The sequence below is a fragment of the Canis lupus genome, chromosome X (genome assembly GCF_003254725.2).
Source record: "Canis lupus dingo isolate Sandy chromosome X, ASM325472v2, whole genome shotgun sequence".
In the NCBI taxonomy this organism is placed as follows: domain Eukaryota; kingdom Metazoa; phylum Chordata; class Mammalia; order Carnivora; family Canidae; genus Canis; species Canis lupus.
Window position 1 is genome coordinate 43,631,401 of NC_064281.1, and position 20,964 is coordinate 43,652,364.

Here is a 20,964-nt window from a genome sequence, read left to right on the forward strand (position 1 = left end):
CACCACCTACTGGTCCCATGAGTTTTAGAAAGAAAGCTACTGAACCCTCTTAAACTCTATTTCTGCATCTTAGAATAGCGACACTACTAAGTACAGCTCACACATTAGATCATATAATCCTGAGTCTAATCCAACATGGGGGTTAGGGGCATCGAACCCCTGCACAATCAAAAACCCATGTATAATTCTTGGTTCCAAAACTTAATTATTAATAGCCTACTGTTGACTGGAAGCCTTACTGATAACAGAAATAGTAAATAAACATATATTTTCTATGTTTATATATTGTATGCTTACAATAAGGTAAGCTAGAGAAAAGAATAGGTTAAGAAAGTCATAAGGAAGAGAAAAAATGTACAGTATTGTACATATATTTATTGAAAAAATACTTGTATAAGTGGTCCCACATAGTGCAAGCCCATGTTTTTCAAGGGTGAGCTGTATTTAACAAGCTTCTCCAGAAGGCTTGGGAATAACTGATCTTTTCTCTAATGCTATGGCACAAAGAACATGGTAACAGGAATAGTTAATATTGGTATAAGAGAACATGAGGGTGCCTGGGTGGCTCAGTCAGTTGAGCATCCGACTCTTGATTTCCGCTCAGATCATGATATCAGGGTCATGAGATGGAGCCTGTGTTAGACTCCATGCTCAGCAGGGAGTCTGCTTGAGATTCTCTCCCTCTCCCTCTGCCCCTCCTTCCCTGGGTGTGCGCTCTCTCATTCTCTCTCTCTCAAAAATAATAAATAAATAAATCTTTAAAAGAAAAAAATAAAGAAAACATGAGGCACAAAAAGAGGGTTTTGAAACAAAACTCCAAAGTATAGTGGGACAAACTTGGGATTCAGGGGCAGGTAGAGCTGGATTCAAATCACAGCTCTACTGGCTACTAGCCCTGTTACTAGAGAATATTGTCTGGCCTCTCTAAGCCTTTTTTCTTTTTTTGTCATCCCTTAATTTATAATAGTGATGAGATTTGAGATTATGCATGTAAAACTCCCAGAACATAATTGGCATTTAGGTATGGTAACTTTGATCAGCCCCAGCCCAGAGTTTAGGCCCCCAAGCACATAAAATAGCAATGCCAATTTCCTATCATGGACTTCTATTCCCTTGTCCCTTCGAACCAGCATTCAAAAAATAAAAGCATATCAGTTATCCCTTTGATTTTTCAAGCACCTATGTGGTCTCTCAAAGAATTCCCTCCTGCCCTTTGAACTTTTAATTCATTCTTAAATGATTTACTGGCTGCCTGGCCTCCAAATGACCATACTAGCAGTCATGTCCTTCCTCTCTAAAGCTCTGTGACCCTGATAGGGTTTACCATTCCCACACTCTAGGAGCAGGCTTCCAAAACAAAACTTTCAGCTCTGGAAGGACCTTAATGGAAAAAGCAGTAAGGAGCAAGCTAATATTCTCTGCTTCTTCCACCATTGCCTGCAAATGCAGAATCATCACCTCTAAGACTTTCTCAGATTGTGTATATTCCTTTCAGACTTAGTATGTGATTCTGATAAGGACAAACACTTCCTGGGGTCTCTTTGAGCACTGTTCCTAAAGTTGGCTCCAGTGATTCAAACCCTCCAGCAGTTGTCTGGGCAGGAATGAACTAAGAGAAAGCCTCACAGTGTGTCTTTTAAACTGTCATAGTACTGCCACTATGAGTTTTTGTCTGTTCCTTTTAGTGCCCTGACATGACCTAATTGACTTCCACAGAGACAGTAAGCCACCAATTAGATTAGACCCCATTAGGAAGGAGAACAGAGATGGTTCTTCTGGATCCTTTTCGGCATTCTCAGCTTTGAATCAAAGAGTGAGAAAAGGAATGTCATGGTCAAATAATGAGGACACTTAAGGCACCCGGTATAAATACCAGACGATGACTCACATCCAAGACTAGTCAGACAGAACATGTTAGGGCTTGCTTAAGCAAAAGTGGAAACACACACACACACACACACACACACACAAAATGTTCACATAAAGCTATATCCTTTGGGCTGAAGTAGGGAAACATGGAAGACTCACATTATGCCCTCCCGAAACACATAGCAACAGAAGGGGTGACTGCTGTTTTAAGAGTTTCAAAACAACACTGCCCAATAGCAAGGGGAACGCTGTGATCATCAGCCAGCAGGCCTCTCTCATGTGTAAGCCTCAGGAACACAGCTCACACACAAGATCTGTAGTAGCAAGAAACCCGACTGTTGCAAACCAAACTCCAAGCAGCTCAGAGACAAGCGGGTAATCACTCCCATCCGTCACTGCTGTCATCATCCCTCTCATCCAAGATTGCACCTGGGAGCCCTCTCAACTTCCACCTGCACCACTATTTCCTTCTATGTGTTCCCTCTGTCCTCAGCTCACACAATGTGTCATTCAGGGCTCATCCTACTTACTGGGTGTCACTGAAAGACGAGAAAACTTGGCTATCCTATCCAGCTCTTCTAGTCATCTCCTCTTTCTGATCTGGGATTAGAAGTGGAAGGGGGAAAACGACCAATTATTGAACACAAAATTTCTTTGTGACACCTCCAGCAAACTATTATGGAGAGACTATTTTGTGCTCTGTGATGATGGGGAAGGATGATGAGGAAGATACAGAAGATATAACCACTATCCTCTAGAAGACTTTGGGTCAATAAGCCGACACAAGGCAGCCAAAGTACCCACAGATTTCTACTGGAAAATCAGAAGTACCAGCACTACAAAAAGGGAGAGATTACTTGCACCAGGAGTGGACTGAGATGATGCCCTTGTGGCTTAGAGCTAGGGCTTGAAGATTAGGCCCAACTGGAAGGGGCAGAGATGAGAAGAAAAGGCCTTCCAGGTATGCAGCATAGAGCCAATGCACTCAAGGAACATCCAGATGGGGAATTTGGTGGCCAGAATTTCCCCAGCATGTTCGGGGGGATGGAGAGGAAACTATTCTGCCTGAAAACCTGGGTCCTGAAAGGGAGCCAGATGGAGAACTGTCCATACACCAAGCTTAAGTAGTTTGGGTGCTATTTTACAGGTAGCAAGGGACCCTTAAATAACCTTAAGTGGGCGAGGGGGATGATCAAAGGGAGGGAAACCACTAGGGAGGCCACTACAGTAGTACAGTTGTTCCAGAAGGAGGCTTCTTCATGCCTGTCCCAGCTCTTGCAAGATCCTCCTGCAAAGCTGCCTTCTGTCTGAGCTCACTATTGCAGAGCTCATTGCTATGCATCTCTTTTAAGTTGGGTGAGATATGAATGACATTTCTTATTCTGAATGAAACTCCTAATATTGTCCTGAAATTGGGTCAGGGACTTAAGTAGAAGTAAAAAGTAGAAGCTTCATTCATCCCAGTCTTCCAGTTTAGAAGAAAGGAACTATGATACACCATTTCCATTTATGTAATAGCATTGGGTGGCTTGGCCCCTGGGGTCACTGGTCTCTTGTAAGATCCCAAAAGAAAAGTGGGGGCAGGGAGTGGGGGATAGAGAGAGAGAGAGGCAGGAGAGAACTGCTAACATAGGGTAAAACCTGATTGTCAAGTGCTTTTCTGGGGCCTGTTCCAGATCACTGTCACTTATAGGCTTAGACTAGAGCTCAGCCCTAAATTAGGGCTCCAGCCTAGAAGGCGGGATGGGAGGTAGAAGGGCCCCACCTGGGTCTTAGCAGTGGGAATTAACTCTCCCTGATTCTTAATTCTTTTGGCTTTTATTAGTGGCTGGAAGGGGAGAGGGATGTAACCTGAACCCTAGTGCAGCTGAGAAGGGCTAAGAGCCAAAAACCCTCCTTAAGCAGATACAGTATGTGCAGGGTCTGGGCAGGTTTCAGAACACTGCACATTTCTCCAGCCAAAGGCACAGGAAAATATGAAAATTACATATTTAACCCCTCACATCCAGAAGGGGAGAGAATCATCTTCCTACCAGAACAGCAAAGAGAAGTTAGCAAGCTGGCTCTTGCCTTTTTCACAAAAATACCTCTAGCAGCTAGATGGTCAAGTCAATTTCAAATATAAATTATAAGCTATTTCACCTTGACAGGAGAGTTAGGTAAAGCAACCCATGTGCCTATTAGACCCTAGTAGGAAGTGAGTTCTGTCTACAAGGAGGGAGGGAGGGAGTGAACAGACCAAATTCCACAGCACAAGCATCTTTACATCATTCTGACTTTTAGTTCATCACCACACAGAAAGTGGGTAACACTACACAAAAGTTAACAGATCTAGAAAGCAAATCTCAGAAGGATGGTGTCAGAAGACGGATGGGGAAGCCCATCTGCACACAAAATTAACCTTTCCTGAACATTTCATGTAAGTACACATGGCATCAGGGCTAGGGTTTGGGTCAGATAATCACTCCAAATTTGCAGAAGTCTCTTAGCAATAGAATTATGTTTTCCATCCAGGTTTGCAGTAAATGAGTTTTTGAAGCCAGTCTCTATTTCCTCCTTATTTTAATGTAACAATCAGGATGAGACTGTGGTAAGGACACCACTGAAGGCAGATAATTCATACTTGCAAGTTTAACAACACTTTTTCAAAGGTTGCATTTAACAACCAATACTACTGTCAAGATATTAAAAATGATAATATTCACAGATTAGTAATAGTATACTATGCAAAACAGAAAACTGCTAACAAAAATGCAATACAGACTTGAGACTCCACTGGTTTGAGGTTTGCTTTACTATGCCTCCACATTCTATTTTTCATATATAGAAAACAATCCTTAAACATCTTGGCAAGTCAACTGATGTTTTTTAACAGCTTCAAACCTTTTAATATTTCAAGGTTCGTGTCTGAAGTTTGGCATTTTGACAGTTTCTTCTATTTTGTGTTTGTTTGATTTGTGGACTTTCCCATCACTTGAAAGTACTAAGTTCGAAAGAAGGCACTTCAGACAGTAACACCTCAGGTGACCAGGCATCCTGCAGATTGGAGGAAATAACAAGACAAAGCTATGACCAGAAAAGCCCATTAAATAACAATGCAGGCCTGTTCCAATGTCTGTTGGAGCATGAGATTGTCTGGCAATTAACTAATTTCCCAAACAATCCACAGATTGGTAAACTGTCTATGTTAACCATTATGTTCCTAAAATAATGATTTGTTGTTTTAACTGATCAGTGGCCTTAAGTAAACAAATCCTTTTTTCCAAGCTGTCTATGGAACTTCTTTATTGGATAGTCCCACAGACACCTAGGTCTTGGAAGACCCAAAACAGAATGAAAGCTGGTTGGCCCTCCCAATCCCCGTAACTACTTTGAGACTTCCAGTTTAGTTATGGGGGATTCATCACTAACCTCCCTCTCTCCTTCATTTCTTCAGCTCCAAATGGTGTGTGTTACCACTAACATCTGACAACTTGCTAATGTGTAACAATAGCATATTGCTAGGATGGCTGATTCCCTTGAAATGCCTATCCGTGTTGTTCAGTTTAGGTCTTTCTTCATGTAAGCACTCAGGTGGCTGGTACTCTGTCAGGTGCTTTACCTTTTTTAAAATTTTTTTAAAGATTTTATCCATTCATCCATGAGAGACACACAGAGAAAGGCAGAGACATAGAGGGAGAAGGAAAAGCAGGCTACTTGTGGGGAGCCCAATGCGGAACTCAATCCCAGGACCCTAGGATCATGTTCTGAGCTGAAGGCAGACACTCAACCACTGAGCCACCCAGGTGTCCCAGTGCTTTACCTTTAATGCATTAACTCTGATCCTCCAAAACAACAAAGTGGCTACTCACTTCCAGACCAAATCTATTCTATAGCCCAGGACATTGGGCAAGTGAATAAAGGTGAACTAAAAGTGAATAAATGAACAAACAATACACACCCTGTCCTTGGGGAGCTCACGCTGTTAGTTCACCATGGGGTGAACAAATTCACCTCAGTCTCCTGTCTGTGTCTTTAGGACATGCAACCTGTACACTAACCAGAATGAATGCCTTTCTTTCCCCCGACCTCAACCTACCTAAATCCTATATATCCCGCAATATATATATCCAATTATATCCAATATATATATATCCAATTCTTCCTTTTCCCACAAAGCTCCCTGATCACATAGGCCCATAGTGAAATCTCCTTCCACTGAATAAATGTTGCTCTTAGATCCTAGCCCATGCTTTCAGCACTTAAACATTTTTGTTTCCTGATCTTGCAGTAGTGGCTCTCCTCAACCAAACTGTAACTTCCAGGGAACAGGTCTTCTATGGTGGCTATCTCTTGTATTCTCTAGAGTTAGGCACTTTACAAAGTACTCAATAAATATGTGTTGACTGCTTGATTGATTGACTGATTGATTGGAGGCTTAGTTTAGAGTTCTTAGGTAGGAGCCAAATAAGGTGTAGCATAGCCTTTCAAATTGCTGGATGTTCAGACATTAGCCAGAAATCACATCTGGTCTTCCAACTTCTGGCAGCAGAAGACATCCCATTAAAGGTGTCCTGCCACTTCGCATCTTCCCAAAGATTCTATAACTGCATACAATTCATTTTTTTAAGTTCAAAAATTCTCCTAAGAGACACCTGTGGGATGCTTTTTCTTTTTCAAATCACATACACATCTAGTACTTATATGAGATAAAGGATAAAATCAATCTCCCTCTCTCTTGGGAAAAAAGCATGAGTTCTATCATTTTCATTTTGCAAAAGAGGAAATTGAGACATAGAGAAGGAAATGACTTGCCCAATGACATACAACTGAGTGGCAAAGCAAAAACTGAACTTCAGGCCTTCTGAATACAGGCCCATACCCTTTACCCTGATTTGAGATTTAAAACAAAATAAAAGCAAAATCCTTCCTTTCACCCTGATCCCTGAGGATCATATATTGGCAATGTTACTGGCTTTTGCACAAAATTACATTTCCCTCATTTCTCTCTCCCCTACTTCCTCTCTTCTTCTCCCTCACCCCCACTCATTTTTCTCTTTCATTTCTATTTTATTTCTCTATTTCAATTCTTTCCACACCACCCCCCTTATATTCTTACCCAGTTCTTTTTTTTTTTCTTTCTCTTTCATCTGTTCACCTCTGTGAACATGGTACTATAGAAAGAATTTGGGATTTGGAAGTCGACAGAAGTAAATTGCAGTGCCAGCTTTTCCACTTATTGTGTGACTTACACTCTATTACTTAACTTCCCCAAGCCTCCATCCCCTTATCTGCACCATGGAGACATCATTATCTACCTCAAAGAGTTACTGTAAAAGTTAAATGGGAATATACATGTAAAACACCTGGAAGCAATAGGCTTTGCAACACAGCAGGTCTATTACCTCTCCTATCACACCATATCTAGGCCTTGACTACCCTTTGGGTTCAAGTAGTTGCTGAAATCCAACCAAACTACATGGCCTCTACCCAGTGAGTACACAAGCACACAAGTGGAATATCCAGGTCCTTGCGTGGTCCACTTTTCAGCCTGTTGTCTTGATACTCCCTGATTGCAAACTTCACAGAGAGCCCCAAACTCTCAGTCAAGCCCTTCAAAGAATATGAAAATCAAGACCCAGTTACTCACCCCTGAGGCTCCAAGATGTCATCACTCACCCTCTCAGTCAGATAAGATGCTATCAAAAGCTGCCAACCTGCATAAGTTTTCACAGGAGCTTTTACTTACATCAAACACAAGCAAAAAGAAATGGAAAACAGCAAGGCAGCTCAACAAAGACAAGGCTTTAGCTTGTCATCTTCTCATAAGTGAAGATGGGGCTACAGCCATGAGACTCTAACCCCTTTCCAGAAGAACTAGTAGAACCAGCTTTACTCCTAGGTCTACCTCCTATCACTCCCAACCCCCACCCCCAAAAATCAATTTCTGATGGACCGTGAAAGGCAGGATAGGAGAACCATTCAAAACTTCCATGCCAGAGGCTCAGGAAGAGAGTTGAGCATCTAGCTGGGAATCTGCTGAGTGGCATTAGGGTGGGGGCCAGAAGACACCACAAAGGGTCTGTCCATCACTGGTTTTAACCCTTGATCTTGTCAAATTAGTCCCACCTCTCGCATTCCTTACAGATGTAATATTAAAAGGCTGGAGTGAAAGTTAACAGACCATGCCACTTGCCATCCCTGAGAATGTACCAGGAAACAGCCACTTCGGGGAAGACAGGAAGTAGGAGTGTGGAGAAAAGCAGTGCACTGTAATAACTGCCTGCTGTTGGACAGCCTTCACCCTTCCACAGACCAGAGCAGGCAAAGGTCCTGGGGCCCTTAACGACTGACCTTTCAATAAAGCAGAAGCTCGCCCCGCTCCCCCCACGCCCCCCCCCAGCAGGGAGTCAAAGAAGAAACAAGAGGGGATGGGGTACCTGGGTGGCTCAGTAGGTTAAGCATCTGCCTTTGGCTCAGGTCATGATCCCAGAGTCTTGGGATCGAGCCCCATATCAGGCTCCCCACTCAGCAGGAGCCTGTTTCTCCCTCTCCCTCTGCCTGCCACTCACCCTGCTTGTGCTTGCTCTCTCTGTCAAATAAATAAATAAACAAATAAACAAACAAATAAAATCTTAAAAAAAAAAGAAAAAAAGAAACAGGAGAGGACAGAGAAGGGAAGTAGCACGCCAAAATTACTCTGCAAGTTGATAAAAAGAGTATCAGGAAGGCGACAAAGGGCCTGTCCTCTACTGAAACAGGACAGAGAGAGACACACGGTGTGAGAAAATAACCCGCTGACCTGGCTATTAATTTGCTGAGTGTTTTCAAACTTTATCAACCTTAACTCTGCGAGCTTCTCTTACCCGCCCCACTGGAAGCATGGCTGAGCCAAGAGGGACAAAGTTGGTACAACTGACCTGTGAAAAAAGAAGAAAAAAAAGTTGGGTTTTGGACAGAGGGCAGAGAAGCCAATGAATGAACAAAGAAGCAATAGCACATGAATGAGCCAGTCCAAAATGCAGGCTTTAAGCAACTGGTGCTGATGCATGGGGGCTGGGAAGCAAAGATTGGACATGAAAGAATGGCAGCCTGGATGCCTGGAAAATGTGTCTGTTGCTACTAGGCAGTGTTCACTCTGGGACACAGCACAGTCATAGACTTGCACTGCAAGAGGAGGGAGTGGAGGTGGAGTCAAAGGGGAAGGGTTAGTCACTTCGAGAAACCAAGTCATCTTGATCTTTGCAACTTCAGGGCCTGACTGGGCTGGCTTGGTGCCCAAGTAAACATGCCAATGTGATGTGAGGGAGAACGGATCATCCCTTGCAAAACTAATGCCCAAGACAATCTTTCCACTTGGCCTATTTACACTGGATGTGGCAAAGAGGTATAAGGAGACCAAGCTCTACCCGCATCCCATTCCTTGGAAGGTAGTCTTCAGCCAGGAAAAAGAAATATCTCCACTTACTCATTAATGACTTATTTGAAGTCTGTCTGATGGGATTTTTTTTTTCAGGAGAGCACCAGGAGACAAAATACCGGCTGCCCAGAAATTAAGTGAAAGTGATCTAGATATCAACATAAGCAATCGCTGGTTACAAGGCAACAGGCAAACTGGGAGTTCAATTTCAGAGATAAATTCAACCATAAATACACTGTGCACACACATCTTGTCCCAGCATCAAGAACAAGAACACACTGGGCACGTTGATAGTAGCAGAACCCCAACCCGACCTAGATCTGTGTAACAGTGAATCTAGAGCACTTGTCCCTAACTTCTGAAGAAATTGTTTTCCAAGAATCATTTTCGTAAATAAACATCTTGGAACTGTGGATAGTATCCCATGGGCAGAATATTATAAATGATGGTTAGGTTCTATAATTCCATCGGTCATATGCCATGGACTAAATAGGCCTCTCCAAAACTGCTATGAACTGAGTCACTATAGATAACATCATGTCAGAAAGACAGATTCCCCAGCCTTCCCCTCTCTCTTCTCCAGGCCTCTCATCCTTCCATAATGATGAGGATTAAGCTCCATTCCAATATCCTCCCCAGTCAGTGCTTTAGTGGCAAGAAAAGATGTTTGCCCAACTTTGGTGACAAACTGGTGGATGTGAGGGGTCTCCCTCCTACTGGGAGACAGGGCCGTGGGTGCAAGGCCTCCCACAGAAGTGACTCTTAAGGGCATTCCAGGTTTAGACAGACCTCAAACCCAGGGATGGCAGGAACAGCAGGAGCTTTGCAGTCGGTGTCAGTGACAATATGCAGGGAGATGAATATTTGACAGGGGGTTGCCACAGAGACTGCTGTGCCTAAATTCCTATATAGGAGCTCTGTAAGTGGAGATTTTTTTTTATATTACATAGTCAGCATCTTCAAACTTGGAGATATCTATTTTTCTCAGAAGGGGAAAATTCAGTTCAGAGACATTACTCCTACAAATTCCAAGCCAAAGGCTGATAAAAAAAATTCTGATGTCTTGAAGTTCTGATTTTGATGCTATTCATTAAATGCCACTTCCTTTTGTTACTCAACTTCCTTCTTTGTAACTTTTTGTATAGACACGTATGCTCCTTGAGGTCAGAGCTTATATCTTCTTTCTCATCTCCCTTAGAACACTTTTTCTCAATGCTAGCCTGGGCTAAAGAAACAATAAGAGATGAAATGTGTCCCTCCCAAATCTATTACGTGGCTGTCTCAGATGCCTATGTAAGGCGGCCTTTGGCAGGTATGGCTTGGCAGCAGCAAGGTACTTCCACTAAAAGGTTTTGCTTGACACAAGGTCTGTTGTATGCCATGGATACCGGAAAGAGCCAAAGCGGTCTTTGGCTGTATTTTTTTTAAAGAATGGTCCTAGTCTTCTCAGTTATTGTATTTAGCTGTGGGCTTCATAACTCAAGAGGAACATGGACAGGCTGGAGTGCACCCAGAGTGTGAAGAGGAAACAGGAGAGGAGGCTGGATCTCAGATGCCATAGGAATAGCTGAAATTGCTAAGGCTCTTTAGCCAGAAAAGTGAGACAGGGGACATAGTCTGTGTCTTTGGACCTCCCAAAGGCTGCCCTGAGACAAAGAGAAAGCATTCTTGTTTTGTGTGGTCCTAGAAGGTAGGGCTAGGACCCACGGAGAGAAGGTAGAGGGATAATGATTTCTATTCAACATATGAAAAAGTTGTCTACAGTCAAAACTTTCCAACCAGGAAATGGACTAGTTAAGAAGGGAGTGAACTCCCCATATGAGCACAGGAGAACAAGTTCAAAGCTAGTAGAAGGCTAATGGACTGGTTAAGATTAAGACCAGGTGACTTCCAAAAGGCCCTCTTGACTGAGAATCTGGGATCCTAGCTAGGCCTCCTCCAAGAACAGCATTAGATTAGTGGTCCTGAGTCAAGTCTGTCCTTTGGTGCCTGATGGGGGTGGGGAAGCAATTAACAGTCCTCAGATCTGTCAGTATCTCCCCTCCCCGCCCCTCGCCCACTGGCTCTTAAGAAGCCTAACTAGAAAAACTGTGATGTTCCCTATGGATAATCACTCCATAAACTCCAATCTCTAGCCTGAGTCCCTCTTTCCTCTTTAAAAAAAAAAAATTGGGGGCAGCCCGTGTGGCTCGGCCGTTTAGTGCCGCCTTGGGCCCAGGGCCTGATCCTGGAGATCAGGGATTGAGTCCCACATCAGGCTCCCTGCATAGAGCCTGCTTCTCCCTCTGCCTCTCTCTCTCTCTCTCTCTCTCTCTCTCGAATAAATAAATGAATAAAATCTTACAAAAAAATTCCTGGGAGGGGTAGGGGAGAGCAAAAGGGGAAATAATTTTAATTTTTTTAAAGGGACAATACTCAAGTGTCTTCCAGCTGGAGTTGAATTCTTTTCTTTGAGGTTTTAGAGAGGGAAAATCCTCTAACAGGCTTGGCTTTTTTCACTTAAGGGAGCACATGTGTGGATATCAATAGGGTACCAGGTGTATTATGACAGCCCAGCAGGCCCCAAAATAGTGTGTACCCAAAACTCAGCCAAGGGTTACCAGACATACCACCTGCCCTTCTTGCTCTACCTCCCTCCAGCCTTCTCTGTATCTTTTTGGATGGATTCCTACTCCACGTCTCCACATGCCTTCGACTTTCTGGGAGAGTTGGGGAACTCTGGCCCCAGACATCTTTGCTTATTCCAGAGGCAGATGAGGAGGGGGATTCATGTAAGCACCCAGTCTGGACGAAGCTCCAGAGAAGCATACCCCATGAAGGTCCCTTTATGAATGCCAAGCCCTGGTCTTGGGTGCGCCCAGCGTGAAGGCTTCACAGGAACTACTGGTTCTCATATAACACCACCTTTGCAGCCAGTAAGAACTCAAACTCGCAGCCAAATTCAATGCCAGCCACAAGACAGCCTTAATCTGACTTAACCCATGTCCTATTGAAATCTCAACTGCCTCTTTTTGTGCTTCTTCTAGGAAATAAGGTCAGTCCTGGTGGAGATTGGAGGTGGGGAGGAAGCTAAAAAAAAACCTTAAAGGGCATGCCCTGCCATCTTCCTAGGCTAATGATAGCAAACAGTATTAGAGCTGTCCCAATTCATCCTCATGTCATCTTTGATAATAAAGATGGGACAAGTATGCCTACCCCCACTTAACAAACAGACATTTGGATCTAGAGATGGTAAAATGATACAGCAACAGAAATGCACCGTAAGTGAAGGAGGTGAAGTTTCATTCCCCTCCAAGCTACTTCCCCACCCCACCCTGCTTTGTTCCAGGGCAGTAACTAGTGGCCACTTGCTTCACTGTGCCTGATGGAGACTGCCACCAAAAAAGGGCCAGGAAGAGGGCAAATACATAGGATAAGCCTATCTTCTCCCCAGTTTAGCTCCTTCTCTTGCATCCCCACTGGCCTCCACCCCTTCTCTTCTTCACCTTCAGCCAACCTCAGGACACACTTCCAAGAACTCAAAATGAAGAGGGGAACCTTCACGCTAGAGGTCAGGAACTCTCTGTGTATCTGTCTGTCCATTTGTCTGTCTTTCTCTCTACATCTCTCTCTCTCTCTCTCTCTCACACACACACATACACACACATATGTGCCACCTAAGGATACAATCTGAATCTCTGAGACCTCTGAGAGGCCCTATTTGATGCAGAATCATTGCTGCCAGAACCTGGGAAAGGTCACCCATCCCCAAAGATCTTTTCCAGTATGGGGAATCAACTTCATGGATGACTGTCTACACTGTAGAGGGGCATCCCTAGGTGGCAAAACAGATAAATACAATTAGAAGAGAATCTCCACTTTATCCAAACAGGCCTCCTGGGCCAATAAGGTAGTATAAGATGCTAAACAAAGGAATTAATAATACGAAGGTCATGGGACCAAGTCCTGTGTGGGTTGTGCTTCCTTGGAAAAATCACAATGTATGGGGAAATCATAAGCCATCCCTTAACACTTGGGATAATCAATAGCAGGTTATTTAAAAAAAAAAAAACATTTCCTTTTTCTTTCTCACTGAATTGTGAGAAGACACCAGTCTCCTAAAACTTGGGCAGCTAGGGCAGCCTGGGTGGCTCGGCGGTTTAGTGCTGCCTTCGGCCCAGGGCATGATTCTGGGGTCCCAGGATCGAGTCCCACATCGGGCTCCCTGCTTGGAGCCTGCTTCTCCCCTGCCTGTGTCCGTTTGCTTCTCCCTCTGCCTGTGTCTCTGCCTCTATCTCTCTCTCTCTCTCTCTCTCTTTCTCATGAATAAATAAATAAAATCTTAAAAAAAAACTTGGGCAGCTGAATTCCCCATGTTTGAGGAAATCACAGGAGCCACTAGGAAATCAACCATTTCCCAACCAACTTGATGATTTCCTGATCCAAAGGTTCTCCCAGGACAAATATGAGGTAGCCTTTCACACTCTACGCAGTCTTTTCCCACTGTTCACCCTTTCTCAACTCCCTCCACTCCCAAGATTTCTCCACAAGCTATCTCTAAACATGTACACCACACCAGACCCAAATTGCCTTTTTTTCCCTGTCACGAAAGGAGGTTCTCCAGCATTCCCCACCATGGTTCTTGCACCTCACCTCTCTCTCTCTGCCTGACCTGAGATTATTACAGTAATTTGGAGGCACTAAAACAGTCCTTTTCTACTCTCTAAGCCCAGACTTCAGCAAGGAGTGTCCACAACCCAGTCCTCACCTACTGTGGAACCACAGGCTGGGATGGAAAGAGTCACTGGGGAAACTGTCAAGACTAGATGCATCCCTGAATGGTTCTGCCCCATACCCCTGCACAAACCGCAGTACTACCAGAAGAATAAAGAAACTCTCCATGTAGTAGAAAATAAAGCCCTGGAGCCTACCACTGACTTACTGTCTGGCAGACCTAGACAAGCCACTCACTGCATCACTGCCTCAGTTTTTCCATCCATTTCTCTACAACCTTCCCTGACTGCCTCACAGGGTGGGGGGGATGGGGGGGATGGGAGGTAAGAGGCTAATGAAATAAGGGATATGGAAACACAGTATAAACAGCAACACTGTATGCAAATGGAGCAAAGCCACCTCTTCAGTCCACAACCCTTCTGAGGAGAAAACAATGCCTACTGGGCTGTCATAAGTCTTTTTTTTTTATTTTTTTTTTTTTTTTTAATTTTTATTTATTTATGATAGTCACAGAGAGAGAGAGGGAGAGAGAGGCAAAGACACAGGCAGAGGGAGAAGCAGGCTCCATGCACCGGGAGCCCGATGTGGGATTCGATCCTGGGTCTCCAGGATCGCGCCCTGGGCCAAAGACAGGCGCTAAACCGCTGCACCACCCAGGGATCCCTGTCATAAGTCTTATTTAAAGACCACCCACTTGAATCTCATTATAGATGTGAGAACACCTCAGCCCAGGCAGGGCAAGGGATGTACTCAGGATCCCCAAGCTAATGAGTGTCAGAGCAAGGATTAGAACCCAAGGTTCCAATCTTCCAATACAATTCTCTTTCTATGACCTTCCATCCCTTCCGCACCAGTGTGTGCAAACTGAGGCTATTTTCAAGAAGAAAGTTGTATTGTTCTGAAGCATAAGGGGAAACAAAACTAAATTAGAAAAATGAAAAGGGGACTAATGAACTCTGCCACAGAGTGTCTTGGCAAGAAAAAAATACAGGCAATTATTGCACTTAAAAAATACTATGGCCTCTTTATGTAATATTGGGGCTAACCATGTTATATACAACTGGCTTTTACTGTAAGGTACCAGGCCATTTGGGAGGAATAGGATAAATGCTTTTGCTCCCTGCATACCCAAATGTGTGTAGTAATGAGTTTTCATATAATAGGGGTCAACTGTATGTTCAGCAGAAAGGGAATCATTAAAAGGCACCCTGCCTCTCAACACAGGAGTCACTTCCTCAACAGCTTAGCCAAGGAAACCCTCATCTACCCTCAAATAATCCCCCAGCCAGACCACAAATTGCTGGCTGCCCCATACTTAGTAACACCCCCTGCTATGCTCAGCACTGGCTCTGCAAAACAATCCAGGGCCATAGCAGTAAGCACTCTCTGGGGCGTTTCTCAGGATGGCTCAGCCCTGGGCAGAGGTGAAAAACGACCTTTCCAAGATAGGTTGTCTAGGCAGACTGTGGAAATTCTGTGGGTGGTGTAAGGAGAAAAAGAAAGGGAGGAACTGCCAGATCATGGAGGGCTGCATAGCCCATTCTGACCTTGGTGGAAAGAAGGAAGAGAGGAGTCTGATTAGAAGGAATTCCTGAAAGCTGGGATTCCCCTCCCCAAAATGGTTGTTGGAGAGTGTTCTTGTTTTCTTTGGTTAAAAAAAGGTTTATATAATTCCCTCCTGAGACTATTGGAGGGAGAGTGCCTTAAGAGGGGATGTGATAGTGGGTGACAAAGGCATCTCAGCCTGGTTAGAAATACCAGTATGGGGACCAGTATGGGGAAGGAAGAGGTGGATGAAACTATGGGCTGGTTATTGGTGTTGGGGGGGCCGGGGCAAACATCCCAGGTTTCCCCAACAGCTCCTCAAAGTTTTGCTTCAGGTACCTCATACTGCTCAAGCAGATTGGTATACCCCATGGCAATACCCCAAGGTTGCTAAGAGCATGGGCCCCAAGGCCTGAAGGAACCTCTCCCCTACAGGCTAGCCAGTGGGCCCAATGCAAGGGGTAAAGCAGCACCCTGTGGAGGTGTGGCAGGGCATTGGCCACCCCCTGCTGAAACGTGACCTCCCTTACAAAGCCAAAAAAATAGTGACATTTGATCCCTGCCTAGAAGCCACAGCTTTCCATCTCCAGCCCAAGCCCACATGTACAGCCTCAACTGCAATTTGAGTGGGTGGGAAGGGGAAGAGCTTTTCAGACTTGAGCATTTAAGAGAAACAAAAACAAAAACAAAAAAATGGGATGAAGTTCCAAAGTTCATTCACTTGGCAATCTGGCGCCTCAAGGTGAACGGCCCTACACATCTCTCTTCCCAGTAACAGCCCCCCAGGGCCCCCACACCCCCTCACCCCTACTGGGGATGGCTCCTTCTGGAGGAGGGGGTACTGGAGCACTCAGGAGAGGTCCTCTCCCCAGTCCTGGGCTGCAACTTGGCTTCCAGCAGATCACAAACTCCTAAAACAAACAAACCCTGGCGGCGGCAGCAGCAGCTCCAGCACAGCTGCGCTCCATGGCGCAAAAGTTTCCTCCACACTTCTCAACGTGCAGGAAATCTCGCCGGCGCTGGGGCAGGACTCCGGAGGGAGGGTAAGGCCGAGCCGAACCGGCAGGAGCAAAGCCTCGCCAGCTGAATGGATGTGCGCGCGTCCGGTCGTGGGAAGTGAGGCTGACGAAAGCCACCAGTGTCTCATCTCCGTTCCCACACCAGACCCTCGCCCTGCAACCTGCCCGGGTGGGACGACCCGCGAGTCGGCGGAGGAGGCAACGCTGCTAAGGGAGCTGCCAAGCGGCGCTGTCTGTCCCTCAAGGGCGAGGGAACTTCCAAGGAGAAACCCCCCAATAGCCACCGCTTCCTCCAGCTCAAACTGAGGGGAACAGCCGCCCCGACGTGGAGGAGCAAAACCTGCACCCCGGAGCCTAGCGAGTGTGTGCGCGTAGGGCTCAAGCCCCCGGGCCAGCAATGCTCCCATCCTGTACTCCCGCCACCCGTCATGGGTGTCTGCGCCCGGGCTGGTGGCGAGATCCCTCCGTGCCGCTAATGCTCCACGGGAGGGCTCTCACCCTCAGCCCGGACCAAGTTTCAAAGTTGGTCTGAGGGCCGCGTCCCAGGGCAGCCTGCGCACCCGCTTGCCCATTCAAAGTTGGGCACCGCTGGGACCGAGGCGCCAGTTCTTACCTTAGACACTGTGAGCGGTTCGCAGTGTTCCAGACCCCCTTTCAGGGTGAAGCCCCAGGGCGCCCCGCCTTGCAGCTGCACAGGGACGTACTGGAAGGACCCAGGCGGGTTCTCCATCCTCCGCTCGGCTCAGGCGCCGCGAGGCTCCTTTTCCTCGGGGGCTACGTTGCCTCCGCCCCCAGCAGCTCCGCCACCAGCGCCCTCCAGCGCTACGCCACCCCGCGCCGCCCTGCTCCGCCTACTCTCCCGGCTGGAGACGCTCGGGCAGCTGGCGAGCGCGAGGAGGAAATGACACGGAGCTGGAGAAAGGGGAGGGAGGAGAAGGAAAAAAAGAAAAGAAAGAAGGAGAGGCGGAGGGATAGCGCGTAATGGACGAGAAAACGGAGCAATGGGGAGGGGCAGTCAGTGCGACCTCGCCTATAGGATCGCTGGGGAGCAAGCGTGAGGCAAGGCCTCTCACATCAATTGTTACATTGTTTCATTCAAGCTGCTCCCCCGCTTTGGTCCCCCTCCTTACCGCCGGGTTCCCCGCCCCTCCAGCCAGCAGAGGCAAAGGGAGGTGAAAGTCGTTAGTGTGGGTAGCCCGCGTGGCCGAGTGGGCTGAAACGCTGGCTTCCCGATTACCGAGTTCGTGTTTCTCTGACTGCCTTTTTCTTCTGAAGGTCCCAAAACCGGGTCCTGGGAGGGTTACAAGGCTGCTAATTTGTGGACCTTGCCTAGAGGAATGGAAAGTAAAGCAAGCAGGCCAGCGAACACAGTGGGACTGTGTGTGTAGGCTGCTCTGTGTGTTTGCACTAGGTGTGTGGGGTCATTATGAAACATTGCCCCGGAGCATAGTTTAAATAAAGAAGCACTTTGAGGATGCCCCCTGCCTGGGCATAGCCGCACCCTGGCTCAGCGCTGGCGTCTGTGGGTAGCACTGTGCTTGTGTATGTTCCAGTCATCTGGAGTTCCTGGCATGGCCTTGCACTTGCCCCACTGAGATGACCAAGCCAGGAATCGGCAGACTGCTAGCAGACTAGTAGTATTGTTTCCGTTCCTAACAAACCTAAAGGAAAAAGCATCCATTGATAAGCTGGCCAGTTAACAATGTTGTGGCTTTTGGAAGAATCAGCTTTTAGACAGGGTCCAGATTTCTCCTCAGCTGTTCATCCTTGAGCCTGTAATTTCTGAGCGGGGCTTTTAGAACAGACCAAACACACACACACATACACACACGCACGTGCACATGCAAGCAAACACCCACAGTAATAGTCTCAAAAAGTGAATCTGTTACCAAATCTTATGCTGATTTCTCAGTCTTGACCTAAACAAGTTACCTACCTTCTCTGGGGTTTTGTCCCTAGAACCACATGCAGGCAGTGGGTTTTTATTTTTTTTAAGTATTTGCATTTTTATTTATTTTTTTAAAGATTTTATTTTATTTATTCATGAGAGACACACACAGAGAGAGGCAGAGACACAGGCAGAGGGAGAAGCAGGCTCCATGCAGGGAGCCTGATGTGGGACTCAATCCCAGGACTCTAGGATTGCACCCTGGGCTGAAGGCAGACCCTCAACTGATGAGCCACCCAGGCGTCCCAGCAGTGAGTTTTTAAAGGGCCTCACACTAGCAGGGAAAGTTTTGAAGGCTCAGCTGAGACTCAAGGGGGCTTCCTGCTCCCTCTTGCCTGTCCATTCTCTTGCCCTCTTCCTGTGCAGCTTGTTTCTCATCACCAAGGAACATACTGTAGCTCCCTGCCTTCCACAGTCAGCTTTCTGCAAATGAGGTTTCCACTCTACTTCCATTTCCTCACCTGTCCCTGACTCTTTCCCTTGCCTGCTGTGTACCCAAGCAGGCCAATGAAACTTCTCTCACAGGCCTCCCTCCCTCCCCCAATCCTTTCTTAGCCTTCTAAACTGCCTGCATTACATGATGCTGACCTGACTTTTCTTTAACAAAACTGCAACTTGGGTGTTGATAATCTTCCTTTTTAAAGTCTTTAGAGATGATTCACATAGGAAACTATCTTCAAACTTTTAGACTTCTAGACCTACAAAAACCATTTTGATTATGTGCACTGGTTTGCATTGTCCCTCCTAGAAAGCAGAAAATTTGAGAAAATGGCATCTTGATTTTTTGACTCCTAATTGTGTGTCAGCCTGTGACCTTCACTTGCTCCGTCCCACCTTGAAACTGATTTGAAACTGAACTTATTTTTTTTTCTTTTTGTGATAAGACTTTTATCTTCCTGATTGTTGCGTGGTGGAATTCAGCATATTTCAATCTCAACCTATGGAAACCTGCAAAGTTCAGTTCACAGTATATGTAGTCATCACTCAAGGTCTACCAAAATTGTATGTCTAGACTAGAGGAAGAAGTCTGGAAGCAGGAGACACACATATGAGCCCTGGCCTTGTCACTAACTAGAGAGGTGACCTTGGGCACATCACTGAATTGTGTTTCCTCTCATTTCCTTCATTTGTAAACTTCAGCTGGTAAACCCTGACCTACCCACCTTCCAGGCCTGTTAAAGACTAAAATGAAATAATACATATGAAAACACTTTGGTAAGTAAAAAGTAAAAGTCCTCACAACCATATTATGAAAGCAAATGCTGAGCTAGCCTTTAACCATTATGTTTTTATTCCAAGACTCATTCCACACTGTCTTCTTGCAGTTTATCCTTTTTATCATTACAACAGAGAAACATAAATCTTTTAGCCCCTGGTGCAAACAGCACATAAGTAGACATGTTGAACATCAGATGGCTAGATAGTGTTACTTCTTCACTGATAAAAATCACTGCTAGTAACAGGGATCTTATTCTTTCTTCCAGATAGGGGGAACATGATTATGTGCTAGAAAGGGTACTGGGTAGAACTTGAGATTGCCTGGATTCTAAGCTAGTTCTGTGTTAAATTGCTGTGTGATATTAAAAAGATCACACATCACCCTCCCTCTGTAAATTGAAGGGATTGAGCTATTTGATTTCTTAAGTTTCTCTACAGTTTGCAAATTATGGGACTACTTCCTGGCAAGTGGCTACGAACATATGTGCAAACAAAGGCTTGATGGTGGAAACGAACTAAGTGAAAATAATGCAATGGAGAAGAATCCAGATATTTTTTCCTCAATGTGGGCACGTGTGTACACATGGTGTGTCCAACCCACAGATAATGAATGCACTCTAAAATACGTTAAATTTCCTGTGGGGGAAAAAGGTGGAAAGTCCAGTAGGCAGGTAAAAATAGGGAACTGCATTTCAAGAGAGAGGTGGTGATTGATAATACACATTTGAATCATAGTTGAAGCCATTTGGAGTGGATAATCTCACCCAGGGGTACCACAATGATAAGAAAAGGGGGATTTAGATGGAATCTTGGATTATGCTAATATTTAAAAGTCAAGAAGGGGGATCCCTGGGTGGCGCAGCGGTTTAGCGCCTGCCTTTGGCCCAGGGCGCGATCCTGGAGACCCGGGATCGAATCCCACGTCGGGCTCCCGGTGCATGGAGCCTGCTTCTCCCTCTGCATATGTCTCTGCCTCTCTCTCTCTCTATGTGACTATCATAAATAAATAAAAAAAAATTTAAAAAAAATAAATAAAATGTAAAAGTCAAGAAGGATCACAGAGAATCTAAAAAGGAGCAGACAGAGGAGATGGGCAAGAGGCCAATCAGCAGAAATAGGGAGAGAAATTAAAAACAGGCTGTTTACTTCCACCTCATTAAAAAAAAATCCTCACAAATCTTTTCTTCATTAGAAATCTATTGACCAGTTTCTTTTTGGAAGGAAGAAGACTAAAGTAGCAGTCCTTCCCTGAA

The 20,964-nt window shown here is 45.5% G+C and overlaps 1 protein-coding gene across 1 annotated transcript in view; it reads right to left on the minus strand.

Moving 5' to 3' along the window:
• Positions 1–17,456, minus strand: part of SHROOM4 (shroom family member 4) — a 273,867-nt gene extending 256,411 nt beyond the window's left edge. The window contains exon 1 of the mRNA XM_025468625.3: positions 17,159–17,456. Coding sequence (XP_025324410.1) covers positions 17,159–17,275 — 117 coding nt within the window. The 5' untranslated portion in view covers positions 17,276–17,456. The remainder of the gene's footprint in view (positions 1–17,158) is intronic.
• Positions 17,457–20,964: the final 3,508 nt, after the last annotated feature.